We start from the raw sequence: 22,037 nt of genomic DNA, 5'->3' as shown, positions 1-22,037 counted from the left end.
ATGGACCAAGCCAAGTGTAAGACACAATAAACCCAACCTCTCAGGATGGCTTCAACATCACAAGTATCACAACAGTTAAAATATTACAGAAATACAGGACTGCACGCTATTATCCATATGTTTAGATTTATGACTATATCCCTTATGAATATTTTAGTCATAAACATCACCCTTGTTATTCAATTATTTCTTACTAAGAACAACATCTGCAATTAAAATACAGCACCAGTGACTGCATACATATTTCCATATAGGCCCATAGTACGGTTCAAGGCACATCCTTATATTTTTGTTTTAATATTTAATATAAAATATCCACATTTTCCTGATTCAAGTTAACCACTTATGGTGAAACAAATGTAAAAAAAAAGAATGAGAGAATTAAAGTAGTTCTCCATGTCTGCCATCTGTTCTAATGAGCCTACTGGCACACTGCAGGAGTGTGGGTCGTGGCATGGGACTGGGATTCTATGAAATGTTTTATTTCATGTGATGCCAATGAAGTGGCTCCTCTGTGCAATAAGAAGGGCAACTTTACCCCCAAAACATATTTCATGCTTTGTTAAAATGTATAAGATCCGGCTTAAATAGGTCCCCCCTGATGCTATCAGTGACACAAAGCGCTCGCTTCATTTTCTGCTTCTAGTTCAGAGTCCTGAGTGGGTTTACCAACTCCTTAATCACATTAAGCAAATATATGCCAGCAGCTACAGCAGCGCCTGTAGTCTGACATCCCATCCAGACAGGGGCAGTAGAGTACCGCATGTGAGCAAAGAACCCCAACTCAGGAGAGGTCGCTGGAGAAATTCTGCCCGCCGTGCAGCCACGTCCACTCCCTCAACACCTGTGACAAAAACACAAAGCGCCGCTCTTTTAATCACTCATTCGTTGCACAGAAAACCTTTTCAAATGATCATAAACAACACAACAGCGAGTACCTCCATACTGCTCTGTGAGTCCTGGATGGTGCCGTGCAGCAGACTCTGGAGCCTGCCCTCGAAGGTCCTGCTCTCCTCCACCAGAGACTCGTCACTATGGACACACAGAGGGATTCATGCAGATTCACAAAGCAGATCCTAGCTTATCTGCGGATACACAGGAGTCGTGCCTTTTACTCCCGAAAGGATCCGGGGGTGATGAAAAGTACTGAGCAACGCTCAGGGAAGCTGAAGTAAGAAAAACGTCTACAGTTTGGATTTGAGTTGCAGGCAGATATCTGACATACACAGAGTGGTGAAAACACCCAGAGATGTGTCTCCTTTCTGTACTCCTTAGAAAAATAGAATCAAAAGATGATACACATACATACATGTGTGTGTGTATATATATATATATATATATATATTTCTCTCTATGTGTGTATGTATGTACAGTACAATTTTCATAATTTTGGCTCTGTAAACAACCACAATGGATTTGAAATGGAACAACCAAGATGTGCTTTGTGCAAACTTTCAACTTCAATTTGTGGGTATTTACATGAAAATTAAGGCAAACGGTGTAGCAATTACATGTCATTTTATACGTGATATATAACTTTTGAATGTCCAAATAAGGGACCTCACTGTGTGTCTGTGTGTCTGTGTGTGTGTGTGTGTGTGTGTGTACTCACAATTGCTGCAAGCTGTGTCTTGGGGTCAGCAGAGGCGGCACAGAAGTGGGGGTCGGTAATCCATCAGGACTCCCACTCACTGGACTGCGAACCTTACTCTGCACAAGACAAGACCAGATCATCCTTGAGGACCTCGTAGGTGAACACAAAAAGCAGCGTACGAAAATTCACTGCACTGGTACGTATCCCTCAGCCAGACGGGGTACTCGATGGCTACAAGAGATTTGAATATAATCTGTTGCATTTCATCGAACCGCTAGAAAGTGGGCGGGCTTAACATGTTGAAGATACAGACAGTGACACACACATCGTTTGCTGCTCACATTGCAGTTTGATAGATTGACGGAAATTATTTTATTATCGCTCTAAATTTGGTTGTTACTAGCTTCTGGAAGCCCATGTCCTCCTATTTTTTTACAGGAAGAAAAGCATGTTTGATATTTATATAAAAACATTCATAAATAAAAGCACACAATTTCAAAATGAAAAAAAATACATCTCAATGATACAATCATTTTTAAAATTTGTATTAATATGCAATAAAGAAATTCCTGAAGAAGCGTAACAGTTGGAGAGAATTTGTGTCAATTGTTCTCACACAGGCCACTTTGAGCAGGTTCCAAAGCTCCCTCTGTCGTTTCTCCTGCAGACTCATTAGGACCTGCTCGCTCTCAACCATGCTCTGCACCATGCCCTCCACCTTCGGCAGCAGCTCCATCACGCGCTGACGGCACACCGCCGTCTTACTGCATTACACACCCAACCCGTAAGGGTGGGGGGGGAGAAAATAAGTTTTGATCAGGAAGCGGCGATCCTGTCTATGTTGTTGTATGCTACATTCAAATCTTTACCAATACTGCCTTTAATTAAGCAAATACAGTATGTCAGCTTCCACATAAAATTGCAGAATACATTTCAAAAACACGCGTGTCCACTCGTCTCAGGATTTGGTTCCCGAACCGTTTAATTTGTTCTCCTGTTCTTTGGAAGACTGGAAAACAATCCCATCTCTATGTGATGTTGAAATAGTTATCCAAGCAATCCATTTGCAAACAAGTACCTCAGGTGTGTGTAGAAGTCTCGGAGTTTCCTCTCGTAGAACTGCACGGCCTGAAGGACCAGGCGCACCACCTCCTGACTGTCCCCTGGGAGCCTCTGGTCTGAGCAGTCAAAGGAAAAGAGCAGCCAGCTTTATTTTCTGCAGGGAAGCACCAAGGCACTGAGCATTAGGCCAGAGGGGAAGGGACGAGTGCCAGCCAAACCTCTGGGTTTCTCCCGGAGTTTGCGGAACAGCTCCATGGCTTTTCCTTCACTGAGGACCGAAAAAGGGCAAAGAAGAGAGAATGGTTCAAGATCAACAACCTGTTGCTTTTGCTTGTTTTACTTGACTGTTGAGTTTGCTACAGACTTACAGCGTGTCCAGAGCCTCTCCACTCCTCCACGGCTGCCGCTGCACATCTACTATGTCGGGCTGCAGCTGCATCATCTCCTCCTCCAGCTCGTTCACCTTGGCCTATACACCCACGGGAGGGTTTGGCCAATTCAATACTCCTTCACCTTACACACACACACACACACACACACACACACACACACACACACACACACAACTGTACCTGACCACAGCTGACAGCAGTCTGCTCCATCTCCCTCCACACGCCCATAAGTTTCTCCGATGCTAGAAAATGTAGAAAGGCTATTAATAACCGCTGTGCTAGACACTTTCCATCATATTAGGATATGAATAATTACGATTACAGGCTGGTTTCAGTGCAGCTTTTCCAGCTGAAGTGTAAACCTGCTCTGTATCTACCAGCGTGTTTTTTTTTGTGGCGCAGTACCGATCCCAGTGGCCGTCTGCTCCTGGTATTTGTCCATGTCAATGTGAAGGCTGGTGGTGAAGAAGTCCAGCTTGGCCATGAGTCGCTGGTGCATGGAAACCATCTCATTCTTCTGCTTGGACAGTGAGGAGTTGTATCTCAGGAGGCTCATGCTGAAAGACACACGTTGGGTTGAGTGAGACAGTTGAAGCAGGTTTTGTGTGGGAGTTTGGAGTGTGTTCCCCCTACATGGCAGCCTTCTGCCCCTGCTGCAGCCTCTGCCAGTCGTCCTTCAGGGAGCGGATGGTGTGCCACGCCTGGCCGCAGGTCCTCCTCAGAGGGCTGTAGGCCAGGATTGGTTTATGGCAGGTTTCTGTGACAGAGACAAATACAAATAGCATAACAAAAAATGCAAAATGTAACAGTTTGTATCTTTCTCGCTCGATTTTCAATATCGGCATGAACTAAGGTTTATGGTTTTAACATAAAAATATCCCATTCTCATCATGTAAGTGATCCTAACCCTGAATACGGAGTGTTGGGATGTTGGTTTCTCTGTGTATGCTTTCAATCTGGTCAAGGGATCGTCTTTATCTTCTTCATTTAACAATTCACCTTAAATGAAGCATACATCCCAGGGGCCACATAAGTAAATCATTGCTAGAGTACTCAGTTCACTTGAAAGGTCTTTGCAAAAGTATCCTTGATGTTTAGGCCACTGACTCAGACCCAACTGAAATCAACAAAAGAGAGAGGAAGGAGGCAGCAGAAGAGAAAATCTTTCAGGGATTTATATGAAGAATTGAATCTCCAGTTGCTGTGCACTCACGGATGAAGCGGATGTTTTCTGGGAGGGTGCGTGGAGCAAACTGCGGTTCATAGCTGCAAGAGGAACGATCAAACAGGAAGACCAGCGGAGAGTCTGTCCGTCGCCCATCAATCTCCTATTGACACAGGTTACCAAAGTAGTTTGACTCCATGATTACACTGTGCTATTGACGCTGGTGTGACAGCATTGTTGTGTTGAGACATTACCGTGTAATCAACGGCACACTGTGTGGCCAGTCCGTGAGGCTCTAGGGCTAACCCTGCCTCCAGCAGCAACTCCTGATTGCTCGCAGGGATGTTGGAGTCTTTCTCTATTCTCAGCTGTAGATCTGCCACAGTCTCTTCTTCTGATACGGAGTACGTCAAAATTTTAGCCGAGATCATGTTCAGAACATGAACCAGCTGTACAGAAACAACAAGTAAATGTGTTGTTTAAAAAGCGCAGATTCCATATATGTTGACAGTGATATTGTAGCATTATTTAATAGCAGATACCCCCATAGGGGGAAATGAGACTAGACAAAGGGCAAAAATACATTTCTCAATTAACCTTGAGTTCCAGAATGACCTCTAGCTGGGAGAAGCAGTCCGAGGGTGTGGCGGTGGGGTCTTTGCCTCTCTCCTGAGGACACCACTTTAACATCAGCTGGAGCCACCTCTCCAGCCTCTCTGATAACAAACTGTCCAACATCCTTCAACCCGTTAGACTCGGGACACAAACGTCTTGAATTGGTTTTGTCTTTAGTGTCTGTCCGATAGAAATCACCTGTTGAGGTCGTTTGGCTGAGGCAGATGTTTAGAGAAGCGGACCTCCCCCGTCAGGTCCTCATAGACCACAATATCATCCTTCTGCTTCGTCCTCAATTTGTTGTGCCTAAAAAGGATACAGATGGATTATGGGGAGAAAAGCGCATTACGGTATTTGTTTTGCATTCATAAATCCACCGGTACCCCACCCACTACATCCTCTATTCAATCACGAGCTGTGAACGTACTTGCCAGGAACTTAAAAGTAAGGGGTGGTGTTTTTTTGTTTTATGTAACCGGATTCCCCTGGAGATCCAGATATTGTATTCATAATATTAGTGAGGCACAAGGGGAATTGACGTTGGCTTAACCCACATATCCTGTGAGTCTTTGCTTTGGCAACCCCTGAATAGTATTGTGTTCACAACACAATTATGGGTTCTTTTAAACCTTCAAAAACTCATTGTTAAGCTTGTTTTACAAAAATAAAAAGGAAGACGATTAACATTTAGTTTGAGAAGAGAGAACTGTTTGACACTAGTTTTACAAAAGAGAACTATAACTTCCGTGGGATTTAAATAAATTCGCAAAAACTTTTAAAAAGAAGAATTTTCAAATAGTGGTAGTACCAAGGAATGGGTTGCCAGGTTGGTAAGAAAGGGCGAAATCCTGTAATGCACTCAAACACCAAAGTTCCGAAGCTCCAGTAGTCCACAGTGACCGTGTACTTCTCTCTCTCAATGAGCTCTGGAGCCTGGTGGACACAGGGAAAATACATTCAGCTGTTACTGTCCCAAGCAGCGTGAGAACATACTGTGTGTCCACTCGTTTTTTCATCACTTACCAAGTACTGAAGCGTTCCCACAAAGGAGGTGCAAAGGCTGCTCTGGTCCAGCTCTTTGGCATAGCCGAGATCTATGATCTTGTGGATCAACTACAATTAATATAGAGAGCAAGACAAAAAAGTAGATGTGTTAGGCTACAATTACAAATGGACACCTTAAATAGACAGATCACCCCAACCCTGCAGCGTAATGGAACTTTATGGCATACAGTATGTATGTATTTTTAGTTTTCTTCCCCCACTCTTGCAACGTCAGCAAATGTAGGTGTAGGTAAATTTGTGAGCGAATTTGTGAAGACTTCATTATCTCCTGATGTGTTGACGCTTGACAGGAAGTCCACTTCCACATTGATTACGCATTTCCGTTTTTTGTAAAAAAGGTCTATTAGCCTCACTCCTCAAAGGTCTATCAAAGAAAGAGCCCTCGTCACCACCCTTCACCTTTGACCTTCTATTCACTTGTATCATCACTATCTGTTCCAGATACAGCAACACGTGACTTGAATCTGACGAATCTGATTGGACAATGACAGATAATATGTCTAGAACACTGAACTACTTTTGCTGTGATAGAATTGGTTGAACCCCACCCCTCTTTCTCCCAGTTGGTGGGCCCCTATACACCATCCACCCCTGATTGATATACTGAATTGTTTAAATAATGTCCTTATGTGAAATTTGGAATAAATGTTTAATGGTTAATATTTAACTGCAAAGTAATAATGCGTGTTTGAAACCTTTTTTTGCATTGAATCATGGGATGTTTACTGAAACTGATTAGCTGGCCCTAAAACTCCACCAGCCACCACTGCTCATTAAGGAACATCAACATGTGCTAGCTAAATAACAGCAGTTAACGGAGGATCCATTGAGCTCCATTAGGATAGTTTCAAACTGAGTAAATATTAGTTGACCTTTTCTTGTATCTGACATATACAACAGATTTGTCATCAAACTCTCCAGCAGAATCCTGAGATCTAAAATCCATTTTTAATGCTATTCTGTCGGTTTGTGACCAATTAGTTGTAACCTTCCCACACATCCCAAAACCGATTTTGTACATTGGATTAACAGTTGTTCTGGTGTGCAAGTTTATGCAAAACTATAAACTTTGTGCAGAGGAATTCTGTTTAAGGAAATTTCTATAAACTCAGCTATGCATAAACATGAATATATAACCTCTTTAATATGTCTGGCCTCATTTATATAGCATTCTTCATTTCCCTCTGTCCTAAGCATGCTGGAGGATTTAATTAAGAAAATAGAGGGAGTCCCAGTACTGAAAGTAAGAGCGAGTCAATTCCAAACCTTAATGGTAACCGCAAGGATCGGCTAAAGGATTGTATGTACCACAATAAATATTCAGGGCAGCAGAAATGTGCCAGTAAACATGACAATGTGAAAGACGAGCCTCCCACACTTAATCACACTTAACACACAAAAAGAGGGGGTGTATTTGTCATGACAAGAAGGCTCACAGTGTATTTAACTCACTCTCTTCTCTCCGTGCTGCAGCACAATGTTTTCTGGTTTCAAATCTCTATGGATGATTCTCTTCTTATGGAGGTAGGTCAGAGCCGAGGCTGAAGGGAGGAGTAGAAGCAGGAGAAGAAAAAAGAAGAATGCCGATTTAGAGTTGTATGAGATGAAGATTATTTGATGAAGATTCCCTGTTTACTCTCCTATGAAAGAGGTTAATACTGCATGTAAACTAGAGTTCAACCGATAAATGAAATCAGCTGACATTAGTGCCATTTAGCATTGCACTCCTTTAACATGGACTCATGATGGACAGTTAAAAAACATATGATCTCTTCTCCCCAGATTCTGTTTTCTTTTCCCCTCACTCTAACGTAACTTGGGGCAATTCATTAGACCTTGTTCAGCTTTCTCTGCATCCTCTGAAACCTTCACATTACTTTTCTTGACATATACAATAGTTTGACCCAAAACAGGTAAACAGACACAAACTCAAGGTTGAAATTCTTTACCCTCGCTGGTTGAAAGTTTCATGGTGGGAAACAGGAAAAGGAGTTTCTCTGTGTGCATGTGTGTGTGTGTCTGCTCTCAACTGCAGCTACATGTGATCCATACCATACGATTCCTCTCTCAACCTTATTTATACTATCAGTAACATACAATGTCTTGTTGATGGAAGCATTTGTACATTGCGTCAGCAGTCAGAGCGTGAATGCATCCAATTGTTGACGTAAACCTCCCCCTTTGAGTGAGCACTGTCACCATGGTGACTAAGAGTTTGGTGGGTCATCAGTGACATCACAATACCGGCCGCCGTGACTATTTCCTCACCAATACGGACACTAATCACACTTTCAGCACACTCACTCACACAATCTATCACTCACGCACACGCACACACACACACACACACACACACACACGCGCGCGAAAGTGGGATAACGACCATAGTGGAGACAGGAATTGAGCATGATACTCACAAATGTCCCGTAATAGGATCAAAACAGAGCCCTCTCTCATTCCACAGCAGTTTTCCAAGAGGTTCAGATGCTGCAGGGAAAATAAATAGCATCAATCCGTCTTCTTTATTCATGTTTTACAACTTTATGCTCCTCAAAAAAAGAAAAAAGTCCATTGTGTTTCGAAGAAATCACACACAGGAAGTGCTGAACAGGGACCCGATTTGAGTGTCAACATTCCCTAACACATGAATAGATGTGAATAGAGGCATTTTTGCATTTTTGTTAAGATTTCTAAGAGCATCCATGGTAGCAATTTTAAACTCAAGAAGTCTTGCAAATTGGCCCATCAGTACTTTTGTTGTTGCTCCCTGTGGGAGGCGTGACAGAAGGCAGCTGCTTGTTTTGGGCCATCCGTGAGGCCTAATTTGTGTGAGGCCTAGTTGGCATTTTCCTACTCTGCTACGACTGCCTGTTGTCAACATAGTTTGCTGCCTTGAGGCTACACACTCAAGTCGGTCTCGGGTTTTTGAAAAAGCTCCAGATTGTCCCCCCAGAAGACATGCAAGCAATCGCCGGGTTGATGATCCAAACACATTCACACAGCTACATTCAATAGAAAATAGGGATAAATAAGCATTGTGGTTTTACTTATGACCGGCCTGTATCCTTTCTCTCACATGAACTGTCTGATTTTCTGTTTACGAAGGACTTCATGATTCCTGCGCCTGGAGGATTTATTATGATCCAGAGCTGTAACTTTAATACTTTTAATGCAGTGTCCTAAATTACATTACAATTACACTCCCACCAACATAATGGAACTTTGACCTTTCTCAGATCTCCTCCCTGACAGTACTCCATCGCCAGCAGCGGCAGGTCATTGGTGGTTATCATTTCCTGCATTCCCTCAGGAACCTCTCTGGCTGCGACGACGTTAATGTGATCCAACCTGTGTGGGACCAGAATGAGGCAAACTCAGTTAGTACTAACATATCCATCCTATCATATTTGTTCCAGTGATGGCAAAAATGAATAATAAATAAACAAAGTAGAAATCTAAATCTAGACCAGTGGTCGTCAGAGTTTTTGAGATTACTTAATTACAATGACGTGATACATACTTGTCACCCTGGCTGCATGCAACTGTCAATAGGTTGTACAAAGGTCACAATTATTTGAGTAGATTTCAGGGGCCAAAAAACATGAAATTATCCAGTAATTGACAAGAAAACTAAAACGACTACCACAACATAATAAGTATCCTTATTCAAGTGGGCATATGTGAACAAGAATTTAAGTGCAACACCATGTAACTTGTTGGAATGCATTGATGCTTGAATACTCGTTCAAAAAGTACTACAACCACTACTAATATTGTTAGTACTTCTAGTATTTCAACTGGTATTAGTACTAAAATGAATTTTACTACTACTACTAATATTACTAGTACTTCTACTAGTACTACTAGTATTTCAACCTCCCATGGAGGAAATTCTTACTGTAATGTTTGATGAGGCTTATCAATTAATAACTTCTTAGTTTGAGTAAAAATCATTCAAATTCATAGAAGCTTCTCCCATTTCTGTTTTTTTTAGCAATTCTTTCAAGTTAATTTCAACTTTTCTCATTTCTGTATTTTCTGCAATTATTTCAATTCTTTCAACAATTTTTAGAATTAATTTCAGCTTATTATTATTTCATTTCTGTATTTTAAGCAACTGTCTGAAATTAATTTCAGCTTTCAGCATGTCACACATGACAGTTATTTTCAATAGGAGCTGCTCTCATGTGATTGGTTAAAAATGAGGGCGACAGATAGGCCCATGATAGGCCCAAAAAACGCATTTGTGGATCTGCGACGTGACGAGTCTCAAAAAACCCACACACAAATGTGAAGCCATCTGCAAATAAATGCAGCGCAACAAATACATCTACAAATATAAATCATGTAATTTCATCATGTGTGCATTGAAATATATTTGTGAGTCGTTCTATGTGCATTTGCAACTACCGAGACTGATCTGACCCCATATTTGTGAGACAATGGTATTTGTAAGTCAAATAGATTTTTGAGTCTTTCTGTGTCCATTTGGAATTATTAAGACTGATCTGACCCCGTAGACCTGTTGTTGTGTGACGTTTTACAGTTTCATTCAGCCACTCATGACACGTAACAGCTTCAAAACCCTCAGAAAATACGTATTACTAATACGTATTTAATACTGACGTATTATTTCGCAGAACTAAGTGTTACAAATGATTTAGCTTGCATGACCACAAATTTTATTTCAAGCATCCAACTAAAATATGTTTTAAAACCATTGAATTAGGGTTGAGTGATCCTAACAGCTATAAAAATGCTAATTTATTTCTGGGTTTTAGCAATCATGTCTGCAGCACTCTATGAAAAGTAAAGAATTTTGTGCAGCTAAAACCAATTTTACTATTCTTCCTTAATCTGTTGATCAACTTCTTACATTTATTGTGCAGCCCACAACCTGAGTTGGGCCCAACTTTTGCTGCTCACTCTTCCATGGCTTATAACTTTGATTGAAACCATGTATTTCAGGTTGAGCCCTCTTTGAGAAAACAAATGAGAAGTATAATAGACGAAAAACTGGTTCCAGATGTTCCAGGAAAATGACTGTAAATGCAAAATTGGACAACATGCAACAATGTGTCTGAATGGCTACAATAGCAAGAGATGTATGATAGTGATCACTAGTATAATGAGCTGTGTTAGTTAAGTTATTATGACCCATTAACGTCTTATTTTCTGACGCAAACCAAACCTGACCGTATTTTCGCAACTATAAGGCACACTTAAAATCCTTTTTTTTCTCAAAAAACGTGCAGTGATCCATTGGAGGGAAAGTCTGGTGCCAGCAGCCGCGGAAATTCCAGCTCCAACAGCGTATATTAAAGCTGCTGTAGTTAAAAAGCTCGTAGTTGGATCTCGGGATCGAGCTGACGGTCCGCCGCGAGGCGCCACCATCTATTCCGTCCTGTTCATTAATCAAGACCGAAAGTTGGAGGTTCAGAGATATTGTTAATATCCACATTAACGTTTGAACAACGTTACCATGGGAGTGAACGCTTAATAACGTTTGATTTAGCACAGCCCGATCTAGTGGATGCATAATGCAACCCTAGTTAAACGTTTTACTGCAGTATCTTCTATTCTATGCGCCTTATAATCCGGTGCGCCCTATATAGGAAAATAGTTCTAAAAGAGGCGATTCATTGAAGGTGCGCCTTATAGTCGCAAAAACACGGTAATTGAAATATTTCTCTCATCTTTGTTTTGCTTCTTTTCAGCTTAAATAACAAGTGTTCGTTAAATAGGGCGGAAAAGAAAAACTGTTGTATGTTATTTTTGATTTACTAAATCATTCAGCAAATGAAAGTTATGGAATATGACTTTGATTAACACATCATAAGAGACAAAAAGCTTGCATAAGATCGCAAATGATTTGTGTTAGTTGTAACTGTAATAATATAATAGTAGTTGCCATGTATGTGTCCCCTGCCCTGTGGTTATGCACCCCCGAGTTGAGCGTGGGTGCCCTGGAGGTCTGTGGTTGTGACCATGTCTGTCTGAAAACAACACTTGTTAAACTGAGACTTGGAAAGAAATAGTTTTATACCCATGTTTGCACCAAAGAATTACAAAACACACACACACATATCTCACAAAAAACTCCACATGAGCCACCGAACAACACTGCTAAAAAAGAACACAGAGTGGAAATGAAATATTCACTCCCTGGCAAAGCAGAATGAGGAGGCGTTCAAAATAAGCAACAACAGATCAAAATAGCCAGAAACCTCAATGCTGTCCAAATTATTCAGTGTTGTCTGATTTGACTATTTTGGGATGCAAATTAAGTTTTACAACTTTGAAAGAATTCAACAAACATAATGGTTGTATTATGTATTGAAGTCAAATTTCTACCTGGAATGTACCACAGTGAGTCACTAAACGTCTGCCGTGCCCCAAACAAAATCACTCCAAAAGATCTTTGCTGATTGATTTTAAAGACAGAACATTAAAATAAACGTGATTTTACTTATCTTAATCTCAGAGCACGTCATACTTTTGAGCGGTGTCAAAAATGTACTTTATGGCTTTATTATTGTAGTTAATGACGCACTTATTTGGTACACTGTCCCACATAAATTTTTATTTATAGCACAGGAATACTGGTTGGAAAGTGTCTCTGTGTCTTACTGGGGAGGACACAAACATAGTTACATAGAGTCATCTCCGTCTCTCCCCCGTGTTTCCATAAATGAATTTGGGTTGGCATGTGGGAAGCTGCTATGGGCCTGCTAAGGCTCTTTAATAGGCTGATGTATGTGAACGTAAAACTGACCTTTTCATGATCTGGATCTCCAGGACCCATCTCTCTTTGTTTCTCTCACTCAGCTCCTGACGGCACTGCTTTATGGAGATCTGTTCCTCTGTGTCCTAGAATCACACACACACACACACACATATGTTGTTTGAGATATTACCTACAGGCATTATGTACAAAAGGGAAATTAATGTTGGGATTCAGTTACCCACAATATTCAGACAATATTCATAATGTGAACTCAGTGTAAGTAACATTTAGCTGTGTATGAGTCTTAATTGAATATTTGCATTTATATCACCCAGATAAGTAAACTAGACTATCAGACAGATATTGCTTTATATTCTCAAAGCTCGGATTTTGTGCAAAATTTTGCTGTTTTAAATCCAGCCCAGATACCCCGCTGCTGGAGTTTTCCTTCATGCTCCGTTCATCACCCAGGACCACCAGGACCCCACCCTGCTTCCCATAACTTGATCCAATAATAATCTAATAATAGCCCCCAGCATTGTCCTTCATACAGGAAGATGGGACATTTCCCAAAAGGAAGTTCAGTCATCAAGAGTCAGAAATGGTTACTATTTTTTAAGACAATACCAACTTACTCTCTAGACATCATTTTGAAGAGAATACATTTAACACACAGGTGTGATTCATGATGAATACCACAGGTATTATCAATAACAACAAACTACAATGTGTCTGACAGTCAACGATTGGGAACGCGGCCACCAAACGGTCAACAGGCTTTGATAAAAAAGTATCACATTTGAAACCGCAAGATCAATTGTTTCTGAAGTTATCAAATTCATGAATACAAGTCATTTGTATTATCCACACTCCTGTGATGCTGCAGGTCGGCTCACAGTCAGCTGTGAGTTTGCCTTGAAAGTGAGTAATAGAAATAAAGAACAAGGTCTAGAGAGGAAAAGGAAGGTCCACTAAGCAGGCGTGTTCCTATTCCCAAAGTGTTCTGATGCATCTCTGGGGTGCTCTCATCCTGTGACTAGGACGGCAGGATACAGGACTCTGCTGGGAAGTTTTAGCAGCACAACTTTAGTTATCTTCCATCTTTCCACTTGTACTACTCATACTAATGATTTTTTTGTTATAATCTGTTACTTAAACATTCTACTTTTTCCCCCTTTCAGTCTACCATCATGCGTTATCACATCCACAAACATCCTTCTACAGATGGTAACAGTAGTAGTGGACCATCTACCTTGTTTTGCCATCGTGTGACATTCCCAAAGCCTCCCGTTCCCAGCCGCTCCTTCAGCTCCCAGGACCCACAACTCTGCTGTTGCAGAGTGACTCGATTCATGGCCTCCTCTGCTGGTCCTGCACCACGACCAATAACTAGAAGAAAGGGAAGTCCTCAGACACAGAGGCACTGTAAGACAAAAACATTGGAGGGGTAATTAATGGAGAGACACCTTTCAAAGTCTTAGTTCTTCATTAAGGTTGGCCCCATTATAGAGAAATGGCTTGAAAAAGGGTCAATGTTCTCCACAGGGGATCTTTGAGGTCTCAGCTCTACAATCCTTTCATCTGCTGATCTTTGAGCAAACCAACTCCGCTACCATGCTAACAACATCATTGGAAAATGGTCTAACAACGTACTACTGTGAAAGTTCAGAACGTATTTAACTCATTTTAATTTCAGCATGTGAGCAGTGATCTAAGCACAGCTGTCTTCCTTCTGGGAATCAACACTGGAGTTGACGTAATAATTCACGTTAGAGTTATAACTCACGTTATATCTCACGTTATAACTCACGTTATATCTGACCTTATATCTCACGTTCTATGTGACGTTATACCTCACGTTAGTTAACGTTAAGTTGTATAGCGGAGGACAAGCAGCTGTCACTCAGGATGTTACAAAGTTGAGCTCAGAAACAGAGAGAAAACACATCTCTTCTGTCTGAGTATAGCGGCTTTTACACAACAAACAATATCCGAAAAGCCGCAGCAGGCTAAGACATGAGGGGATCATACTAATGACGCGTCGCCCTCCAACGTGAACATTTCACCAACAGTAAGGCACAGTGACTAAAGAACAAGAATTTTATTTGACAGTCGATAGTAACATTTCTGGTGACGATTACAATGACAATGACGCTGACGCTGACGCTGACGGTCAAAAGAAAGTTTTTTCCCCCATGCTCACCCTGCAGCCGTGCTCCAAACAACCACCCCCCACAGGTGAACAGACACACACTAATATACACCCGCCCACACACACCACACCCCGCTTACGGTGTCGTGGGTACGAATGACGTCACACCACACACACAAACAACGTAGAAAGAAAGAATAATACAAAGGAATAATCAAAACGATGTATGGCTCCTACATTCCGGCCCCAAATTATTTCATAGTAATAATTGACCAGCCAATTCACCTAGTGGGAGACAGACATCAATCAAAATACAAAGTGAAAATTCAGTCCTCTTAAAGTCCCTTGATGTCGATGTTCATGTACGAGGTATCCAAAGATCTTCACTGCCCCTCTGCTTCCTCTTGATCACAGATCTTCCACGCTTAACTTCAAATGGTCCAAAACAGTCCAACCCAACACGACTGAAAGGAGGCTCATCAGGAGTAATTCGGTTGTGAGGAAGATCAGCCATTTTCTGATGTCCAGGAGAAGCAGACAGTTTACGGCAGGTAACACATTTACTCAGAACCCTTCTGATGGCAACGCAGGCACCAGGAATCCAATACTTCTGTCGCAAATGAGAAAGCATATGATTTCGTCCACCATGGCCTGTTTCTTGATGTACATGAGCAAGGATGAGATTAGAAACGTGTTGATCTTTAGCCAGTATAACTGGATGTTTCGCTTCAAGTGGCATTGCTGCTCTACTGAGCCGTCCCCCAACCCTGATGAGATCACCATCCAGGATCGGGTTTAGCTTGTAAAGATGACTTGTCCTTCTTACACACTCTCCTTTCTTCAAATGGGACAGTTCCTCCGAAAACTTCACCCCTTGACAGAAACGGACAATATTTAACTCTGCCATGACCATGTCCTCCACGGATAAACCCTCCTTTGGTATTTGAGACTTAATACCTTCCATCTGAACCTGTAGTTCTTTCTCCCGCTGCTCAATACTTAGATCTGTCCTAGAAATGTTTTCTCTCGCCAGCTTTCGATGTTGCACCAAGGATAGGAGCAAGTTCTTAAACCTAAGAAGCCAACCAACAGCCCTTTTAAGACGGAACCAGGAGGAAAAGTAACAAATGAGCTTCTCCACAGGACTAACCTGCTCAACTTGAGCAGCGCTCACCACCACAGCCCTGACCTCTGGGTCTTCAGAGAGAGAGCTTTCCAGGGTCTCAGGATTTTTGGGCCACATGCACTCAGGCTCACAAAGAAAGTCAGGACCACAGAGCCATGCATCAGTCTTTAAAAACGACTGAACACTAATACCTCTGGAAGCTAGATCCGCAGGGTTGCTTGCTGTATTCACGTACCTCCACTGTGATACGTTAGACGTTTTCAATATTTCAGACACTCTGTTTGCTATGAAGATCTTAAACCTAGATGTCTCATTGGCTATGTATTTCAACACAGAAGTGCTGTCCGTCCAAAAGACCGACTTTTCAAGGTCCATATGCAGCTCTTTCCTCCACAAGTTGTCCATCCTGCTAGCCACCACCGCGGCAGTCAGCTCCATACGGGGAATGGTGACAATTTTTAAAGGAGCTACTCGTGCCTTTCCCATTACAAACGCACGGTGAGTCTGCCCGCTATCGTTATGGAGTAACAGGTAAGTCACAGTCCCAAACCCTTCCTCACTTGCGTCTGCAAAGTGGTGTAGTTGAGCAGAGGCAAGACGACCACAGTCCACTGGTTTTAAACACCTACTGACCTCCCAATTTTCAAGATCATGAAGGTCTTCCAGCCAGGCCGTCCATTCTCCTGCAACAGAAGAGGGCAAAGGATCATCCCATCCCAGACGTCTCCTACAAAGGTCTTGGAGTATTTTCTTGGCAGACAAAACAACAGGTGCCAAGAAACCAAGAGGGTCGTAAATTGAACTAGTCACGGACAAGATTCCTCTTCTTGTGAGTGGGTGGGGCTTAAGTGTAATTTTAAACTTGAATGAGTCAGATTGGACGCACCACTGAACACCCAAGGCACGTTCTACAGGCAAAGCATCACTGTCCAAATCCAGATCTTTTACCTCTTTGGCCCGCTCCTCCTGAGGAATAGCGGCGAGGACGATGCGTTGGTTACTAATCCACTTTGTGAGCTTAAAACCCCCTTTAGCACACAAGGCACAGAGCTCTTGACATAAAGATACTGCTTCCTCTTCAGAGCCAACAGACACCAAACAATCGTCGACGTAGAAATTGTGCAGTACAGTGTTAACTGCCACAGGACTGAAGCACTTTTGATTGTCTTCAGCACACTTCCTCAGGGCGAGACAGGCACAGCTAGGGGAGGAAGTAGCACCGAATAGATGCACCCTCATTCTGTACTCCACTAGCTCCTGAGTACAATCTCCATCTGGCCACCACAAGAATCTCAACAAGTCAGAGTCTTCAACTGGCACCCTGACCTGATGAAACATGGCTTCAATATCAGCCATGAGCACGACAGGTTCTTTGCGGAATCTTGTGAGGACTCCCACTAACGAATTTGTGAGATCTGGTCCCTGAAGAAGCTGAGAATTCAAAGACATCCCCCGAAACGTGACCCCACAATCAAAAACTACTCGCAGCTTTTTCTTCTTGGAATGATACACCCCATGATGGGGTACATACCACACCCTTCCATCACAACGGGCCAGCTGCTCAGTAGGAACTCTCTCTGCGTAGCCATTAGTCAGCATGCCAGACATGAATGTAATGTAGTCGGAGCGAAAAGATAGATCTTTGTTCATACGCCTTTTTAGACTCAATGTACGCTGCTCTACGATTGTCTTATTGTTTGGCATTTTGAGGGATCTTTGTCTTACCGGCAAACCGATATTATAATGACCATCAATGAGCTTAGCAGATTCAGAAACTGACTCAATGAAGCGCTTATCCTCTCTCGACAGACCAGGTTGGTCATCATGCAGATTTTCGGGAAAATCCACCTTCAGTTGTTTTTCCCAAAGCTCATCAAGTCTCGCCACGGAGATGCGATTAACTGAGATGTCGGGCTGTGAACACTGATCACGGATCTGATTATCTCCTCGCAGCGGACCATTGACGGTCCAACCCAGAATGGTTTTAATTGCATAAGGGCCGCCGTTCACGGCTCGAACTACCTCCCACGGCTCCAGAGCTTGAGGGACGTTAGTGCCGATCAAAAGGTCCACATCAGCGTCAATCTCTGGTATTTGTATGTGTCTCAGGTGCGGCCATCTTTGGAGGTCTTTTGAGCGTGGAATGTTACCTCTATGAACAGGCATGCTTCTTTGAGTAAAAATCTCAGGCAGGTCACAAAAGCTGTCAGAATCCAACTTGGAGACTTCCAAGTCTGACAACCTGTAACTTTCCACCACCTTCTCCTGCCCCATAGTTCTAAGGAGTATTCCGAGCTTCTTCCCTGTAAGATTGAGCCGATTCATGAGTCGCTCTGTACAAAACGAGGCAGTACTCCCCGGATCCAGAAACGCATACGTGACCACGGTCTCTTGCCCACTTTTGGATTTCACCTGAACAGGCAAGATAGAAAGTGTACAGTCCTGCTTACCGGCCCCAGTTAAGCCACTGGACTGAACAGACACCACAGCGCCTTCTCTGACTGGTTCAAAGCCACCATTGGCCTGAGTCAAACTCTTTTGTTTTGCTTTGGGGTGGAAATGCAACAACGTGGGGTGTCTATAATTGCATACTCTACATATTAAACGTTTTCTGCAATCTTTACTCATGTGCCCAACGCACAGACATCCAAAGCACATACGGTTCTCCTTCAAAAAAGACAATTTCTCATCTTGTGTCCTTTTACCTAAAGAAAGACAAACATCCAACGAATGTCCAGCTCCACAGAACAAACAAACTTTCACAAGAGAGTTCTTCTCTATTTTGTTTCCAGACTCCACTTTCTTCTCAGCAGGTGTCACGGTAGTGGCAAAACTACTGCCTCTAGCCTTTGAACCAGTTTGAGAGTGCAACTTGACTATTTTTAATTCCTTTCTTCCTGTCACATGTGTATCTTGTATATTTCCAAAAAGAGGGTCACTTGCTATCTTGACTTGCCTCTCAACAAACTCCACAATGTCTGAAAATGTAGCTCTACGGCGAAACTTCTCCTGAATATCACCAGCCACACTTCTCCAATGATCCCGCAACTTATTAGGCAGCTTTTTCACAATGCTTTGCATATTCGTAGGTACATCCAGATCTTTTGCGGCAGTCCCCATGGAATTGCAACATTCCTGTAACATTAGACTATACGCCTGCAAAGCGTCGATATCTTCAGCTTTAACCATAGGCCATGAAAGCACCTTATCCATATAAGCGGAGGCTACTTTGAATGGATCGCCAAAATGTTCTTGAAGTAGTGACCTTGCCTTAGTGTATCCACGAGACAGAGGCAGATGTTGACAGCTACGGACCAAATCCCTGGGCTGCCCTCTCGTATACTGCTCGAGGTAATACAAACAATCCTTTTGGCTTTGTGTTCTAGCTTCAATGTTGTGTTCAAATCCTCTTATGAAGGTTTGATACTCCAGAGGATCTCCATCAAAAACCTGTAGGTCTCGCTTAGGTAAGAGAAAAAGTGACTGTTGTTCAACCAATAAAGATGTAATTTGATTTTGTCTTTCCAAAACTGTGAGAAAGCGCTGATCAGAATTATTCGCTGTCACAGATGTATCTCCAGATTGAATGTGAGTAACTGGTGGATAAGAAGAACCTTCTGGAAGAGTGGACATACCAACCCCAGTCGCAGCAGCGGGCAGAGAAGGCAAAGCAGACGGACCGGGCCAGGTCACAGCAGCAGGCGGCTCCCTTCTGTTGTGTGTCTTAGGCCTTACAGCAGAATAACCTGAAAGCAAAGCTTCACCTCCAGCCTCTGCATCCCATGGTTGGGTGTTGAACTCAGGCACGAATTTGACAGCATCAGGTCTTAACTGTGTTCCTTTTCCTCTTTCCAAATAAGAGTTCATCCCATCTGATTTTACGGAAACATTAGACACACAGGATCCTTCTGAAGCCTTGAACACACTCACTTTAGCCATAGATGCCGCCAGCTCCGTGTCCAGGTCCAGCTCCTCCTTTCTCTTCCTCAATACTTCCTGCTGTTCTTCCAGGGCATGTTTCTGACTCAGCATTCTTTGACGAGCCATTAGAGCAGCTGTCTCAGCTTCAGCCCTTAATCTAGCTGATGAAGTAGTGGACATAGATTTACTTACTACTGAACTGTGCCTCTTTGACTTCACTGATACATTAGAAACACTATCAATCGGTCTAATGTCATCCACTACATTTTCCAAAATACCTGCCTCATTGTTGGGAACAGATCCTAAACATGGTGCGACAACACACTCTTCTGCCGTGTCTGGCACCTCAAGCAGCCATTTATTGGTCTCCTCCACAAAAGCAATTGTATGTTCTTCAATACTGACAAACCAAGAATTTTGTTTTTCTTGTTCTTCAGGTGGGAGCATAGAAGCCACAACACCATGAAGATGACTTGCTACTTTAAACAAGCTCGATACCTTATCAAGGCATGACCGTATTTTTTCAGCATTATCCGCCCTTTGCATTAGGCTTTTAATTTCTCTTATTGCACCTTTAATCTTCCTTATTTTTACTTGACGTTCTTCTTGGAGCTTTTCCAATTTGTGCTCAAAGGCTTTGGGTGTAAGTGTTATTTGTCTTTTCTCAACTTGGCTGGTGTCGTTCAACTCCATTTTCCATTTACAAAAAATCCAATAAATCACAAAAAATATCTGCTAATGACGTTAAGACATAGCGCTCTTTTATAATTTGTATTTCCACCTGAAAATAGTACAGCTACAGTGCATCGTTTTGATTCCCCCTAACTTCCACCGAGGCTAAACTAGACTTACCCTAGTCTTCTGTGCGTACTAGCGGTGGGTATTTATGTACCTAAATACCGATAGCCTCAAACCAGACTAACCGTCTTAGAACGAGAACTACGGCGGCACTCCCAAGCGCAATGCTTCACCCGCTTGACGCACGAACAAAAACCCTACAAAAGGTCCCAAAACAAACAAACCAGTACAATCACCTTATGCGAAAGTACTACTAAGCCTAGCGGGGAATACAAACAATGCACAATATTTATAGACGTGTACCTTTCAAAATAGAAGCGCTGTGATCACAAAAGGCATAGTAACAGCAAATTTGTGAATCAATGCGCTTTACGCGAGTCTAATGAGCGTTCACGTCTATCGTTTACAACTTTGAAAGCGATCTCCGACATCCAGCGTTATCACGACAATACATTTCCGCGCTTCAACAAACTTTCTTTTGACAAAATTATAGCGGCTTTTACACAACAAACAATATCCGAAAAGCCGCAGCAGGCTAAGACATGAGGGGATCATACTAATGACGCGTCGCCCTCCAACGTGAACATTTCACCAACAGTAAGGCACAGTGACTAAAGAACAAGAATTTTATTTGACAGTCGATAGTAACATTTCTGGTGACGATTACAATGACAATGACGCTGACGCTGACGCTGACGGTCAAAAGAAAGTTTTTTCCCCCATGCTCACCCTGCAGCCGTGCTCCAAACAACCACCCCCCACAGGTGAACAGACACACACTAATATACACCCGCCCACACACACCACACCCCGCTTACGGTGTCGTGGGTACGAATGACGTCACACCACACACACAAACAACGTAGAAAGAAAGAATAATACAAAGGAATAATCAAAACGATGTATGGCTCCTACACTGAGTTTCCTGAAGTTATGATAATGCACACTAAGCGACGGGCAGGTTTTCGACTTTGAATTTTCATACAGAAAAACTTTAAGTATTATTTCAACTTAAACCTACCTTAAACTTGTAGTTGGTCTCTAATCGACTTAAACTTAGACCGTTTCGTGTTTTTTTGGCAACACAACAAATCTCGACAGCTTTGTACTTCCTGGTTCTATAACTTCCTGTAAGGAGGGCGCGCCCCCGCCCACGAGGACGCGCTGCTGCTTCATGTCTGCATTTCTTAGTCGCCTTCTTCGTTTCTGCCACATACGGATGATGAAGCTGTTTCTGGACGCCTTTGAGTGGAACCCAGCACATGTAAAATATATTTTATGCTTTTAAAGGCAAATGTATTTAACTGCTAGTCGGCACTTCAATTCGCACAACTCACTTAAGGTGTCCCACATGAAACAGTTGTAAGTTTAAGAAACACTGCTAGAGATGTATGTATTTACAGTTGCATGAGAGGAAAAT

At 42.5% G+C, this 22,037-nt stretch overlaps 1 protein-coding gene across 2 annotated transcripts; it reads right to left on the bottom strand.

Moving 5' to 3' along the window:
* Window positions 1-80: 80 nt before the first annotated feature.
* ikbkb (inhibitor of nuclear factor kappa B kinase subunit beta) lies at window positions 81-21,740 on the bottom strand. 2 transcript variants are annotated; one of them, XM_037482410.2, is made up of 22 exons: window positions 21,639-21,740; window positions 13,873-14,043; window positions 12,669-12,763; window positions 9,121-9,241; window positions 8,311-8,380; window positions 7,346-7,434; window positions 5,852-5,941; window positions 5,637-5,761; window positions 5,027-5,134; window positions 4,811-4,940; window positions 4,468-4,662; window positions 4,262-4,376; window positions 3,682-3,805; window positions 3,454-3,605; window positions 3,229-3,290; window positions 3,025-3,125; window positions 2,875-2,924; window positions 2,673-2,772; window positions 2,211-2,358; window positions 1,613-1,710; window positions 939-1,032; window positions 81-844 (listed from the first exon to the last, which is right to left on the bottom strand). In XM_037482410.2, exons 2-22 carry the CDS (start codon window positions 13,972-13,974, stop codon window positions 785-787), a joined length of 2,229 nt encoding a protein of 742 aa, XP_037338307.1. In that variant the 5' UTR covers window positions 13,975-14,043; window positions 21,639-21,740; the 3' UTR covers window positions 81-784. The 2 variants fall into 2 exon arrangements, with proteins under 2 accessions (XP_037338307.1, XP_037338308.1); XM_037482411.2 differs by having other exon boundaries at window positions 13,873-14,009; window positions 21,639-21,733.
* Window positions 21,741-22,037: the final 297 nt, after the last annotated feature.

The sequence above is a fragment of the Pungitius pungitius genome, chromosome 5 (assembly GCF_949316345.1).
Source record: "Pungitius pungitius chromosome 5, fPunPun2.1, whole genome shotgun sequence".
NCBI classification, from domain to species: Eukaryota; Metazoa; Chordata; class Actinopteri; order Perciformes; family Gasterosteidae; genus Pungitius; species Pungitius pungitius.
Note: the sequence above shows the minus strand (reverse complement) of the source record. Positions and strands in the feature narration are given on the sequence as shown.

Bases quoted from the DNA above. Each gene is read 5' to 3' on its own strand.
- ikbkb (XM_037482410.2), bottom strand. From the start codon at position 13,974: ATGAATCGAGTCACTCTGCAACAGCAGAGTTGTGGGTCCTGGGAGCTG. The intron at 4,941-5,026 runs GTGATTTCTATC...GATGTTGGACAG, and splicing joins CAGCCAAACGACCTCAACAG to TTTGTTATCAGAGAGGCTGG. The intron at 3,126-3,228 runs GTACAGTTGTGT...GTGGGTGTATAG, and splicing joins CTGCTGTCAGCTGTGGTCAG to GCCAAGGTGAACGAGCTGGA.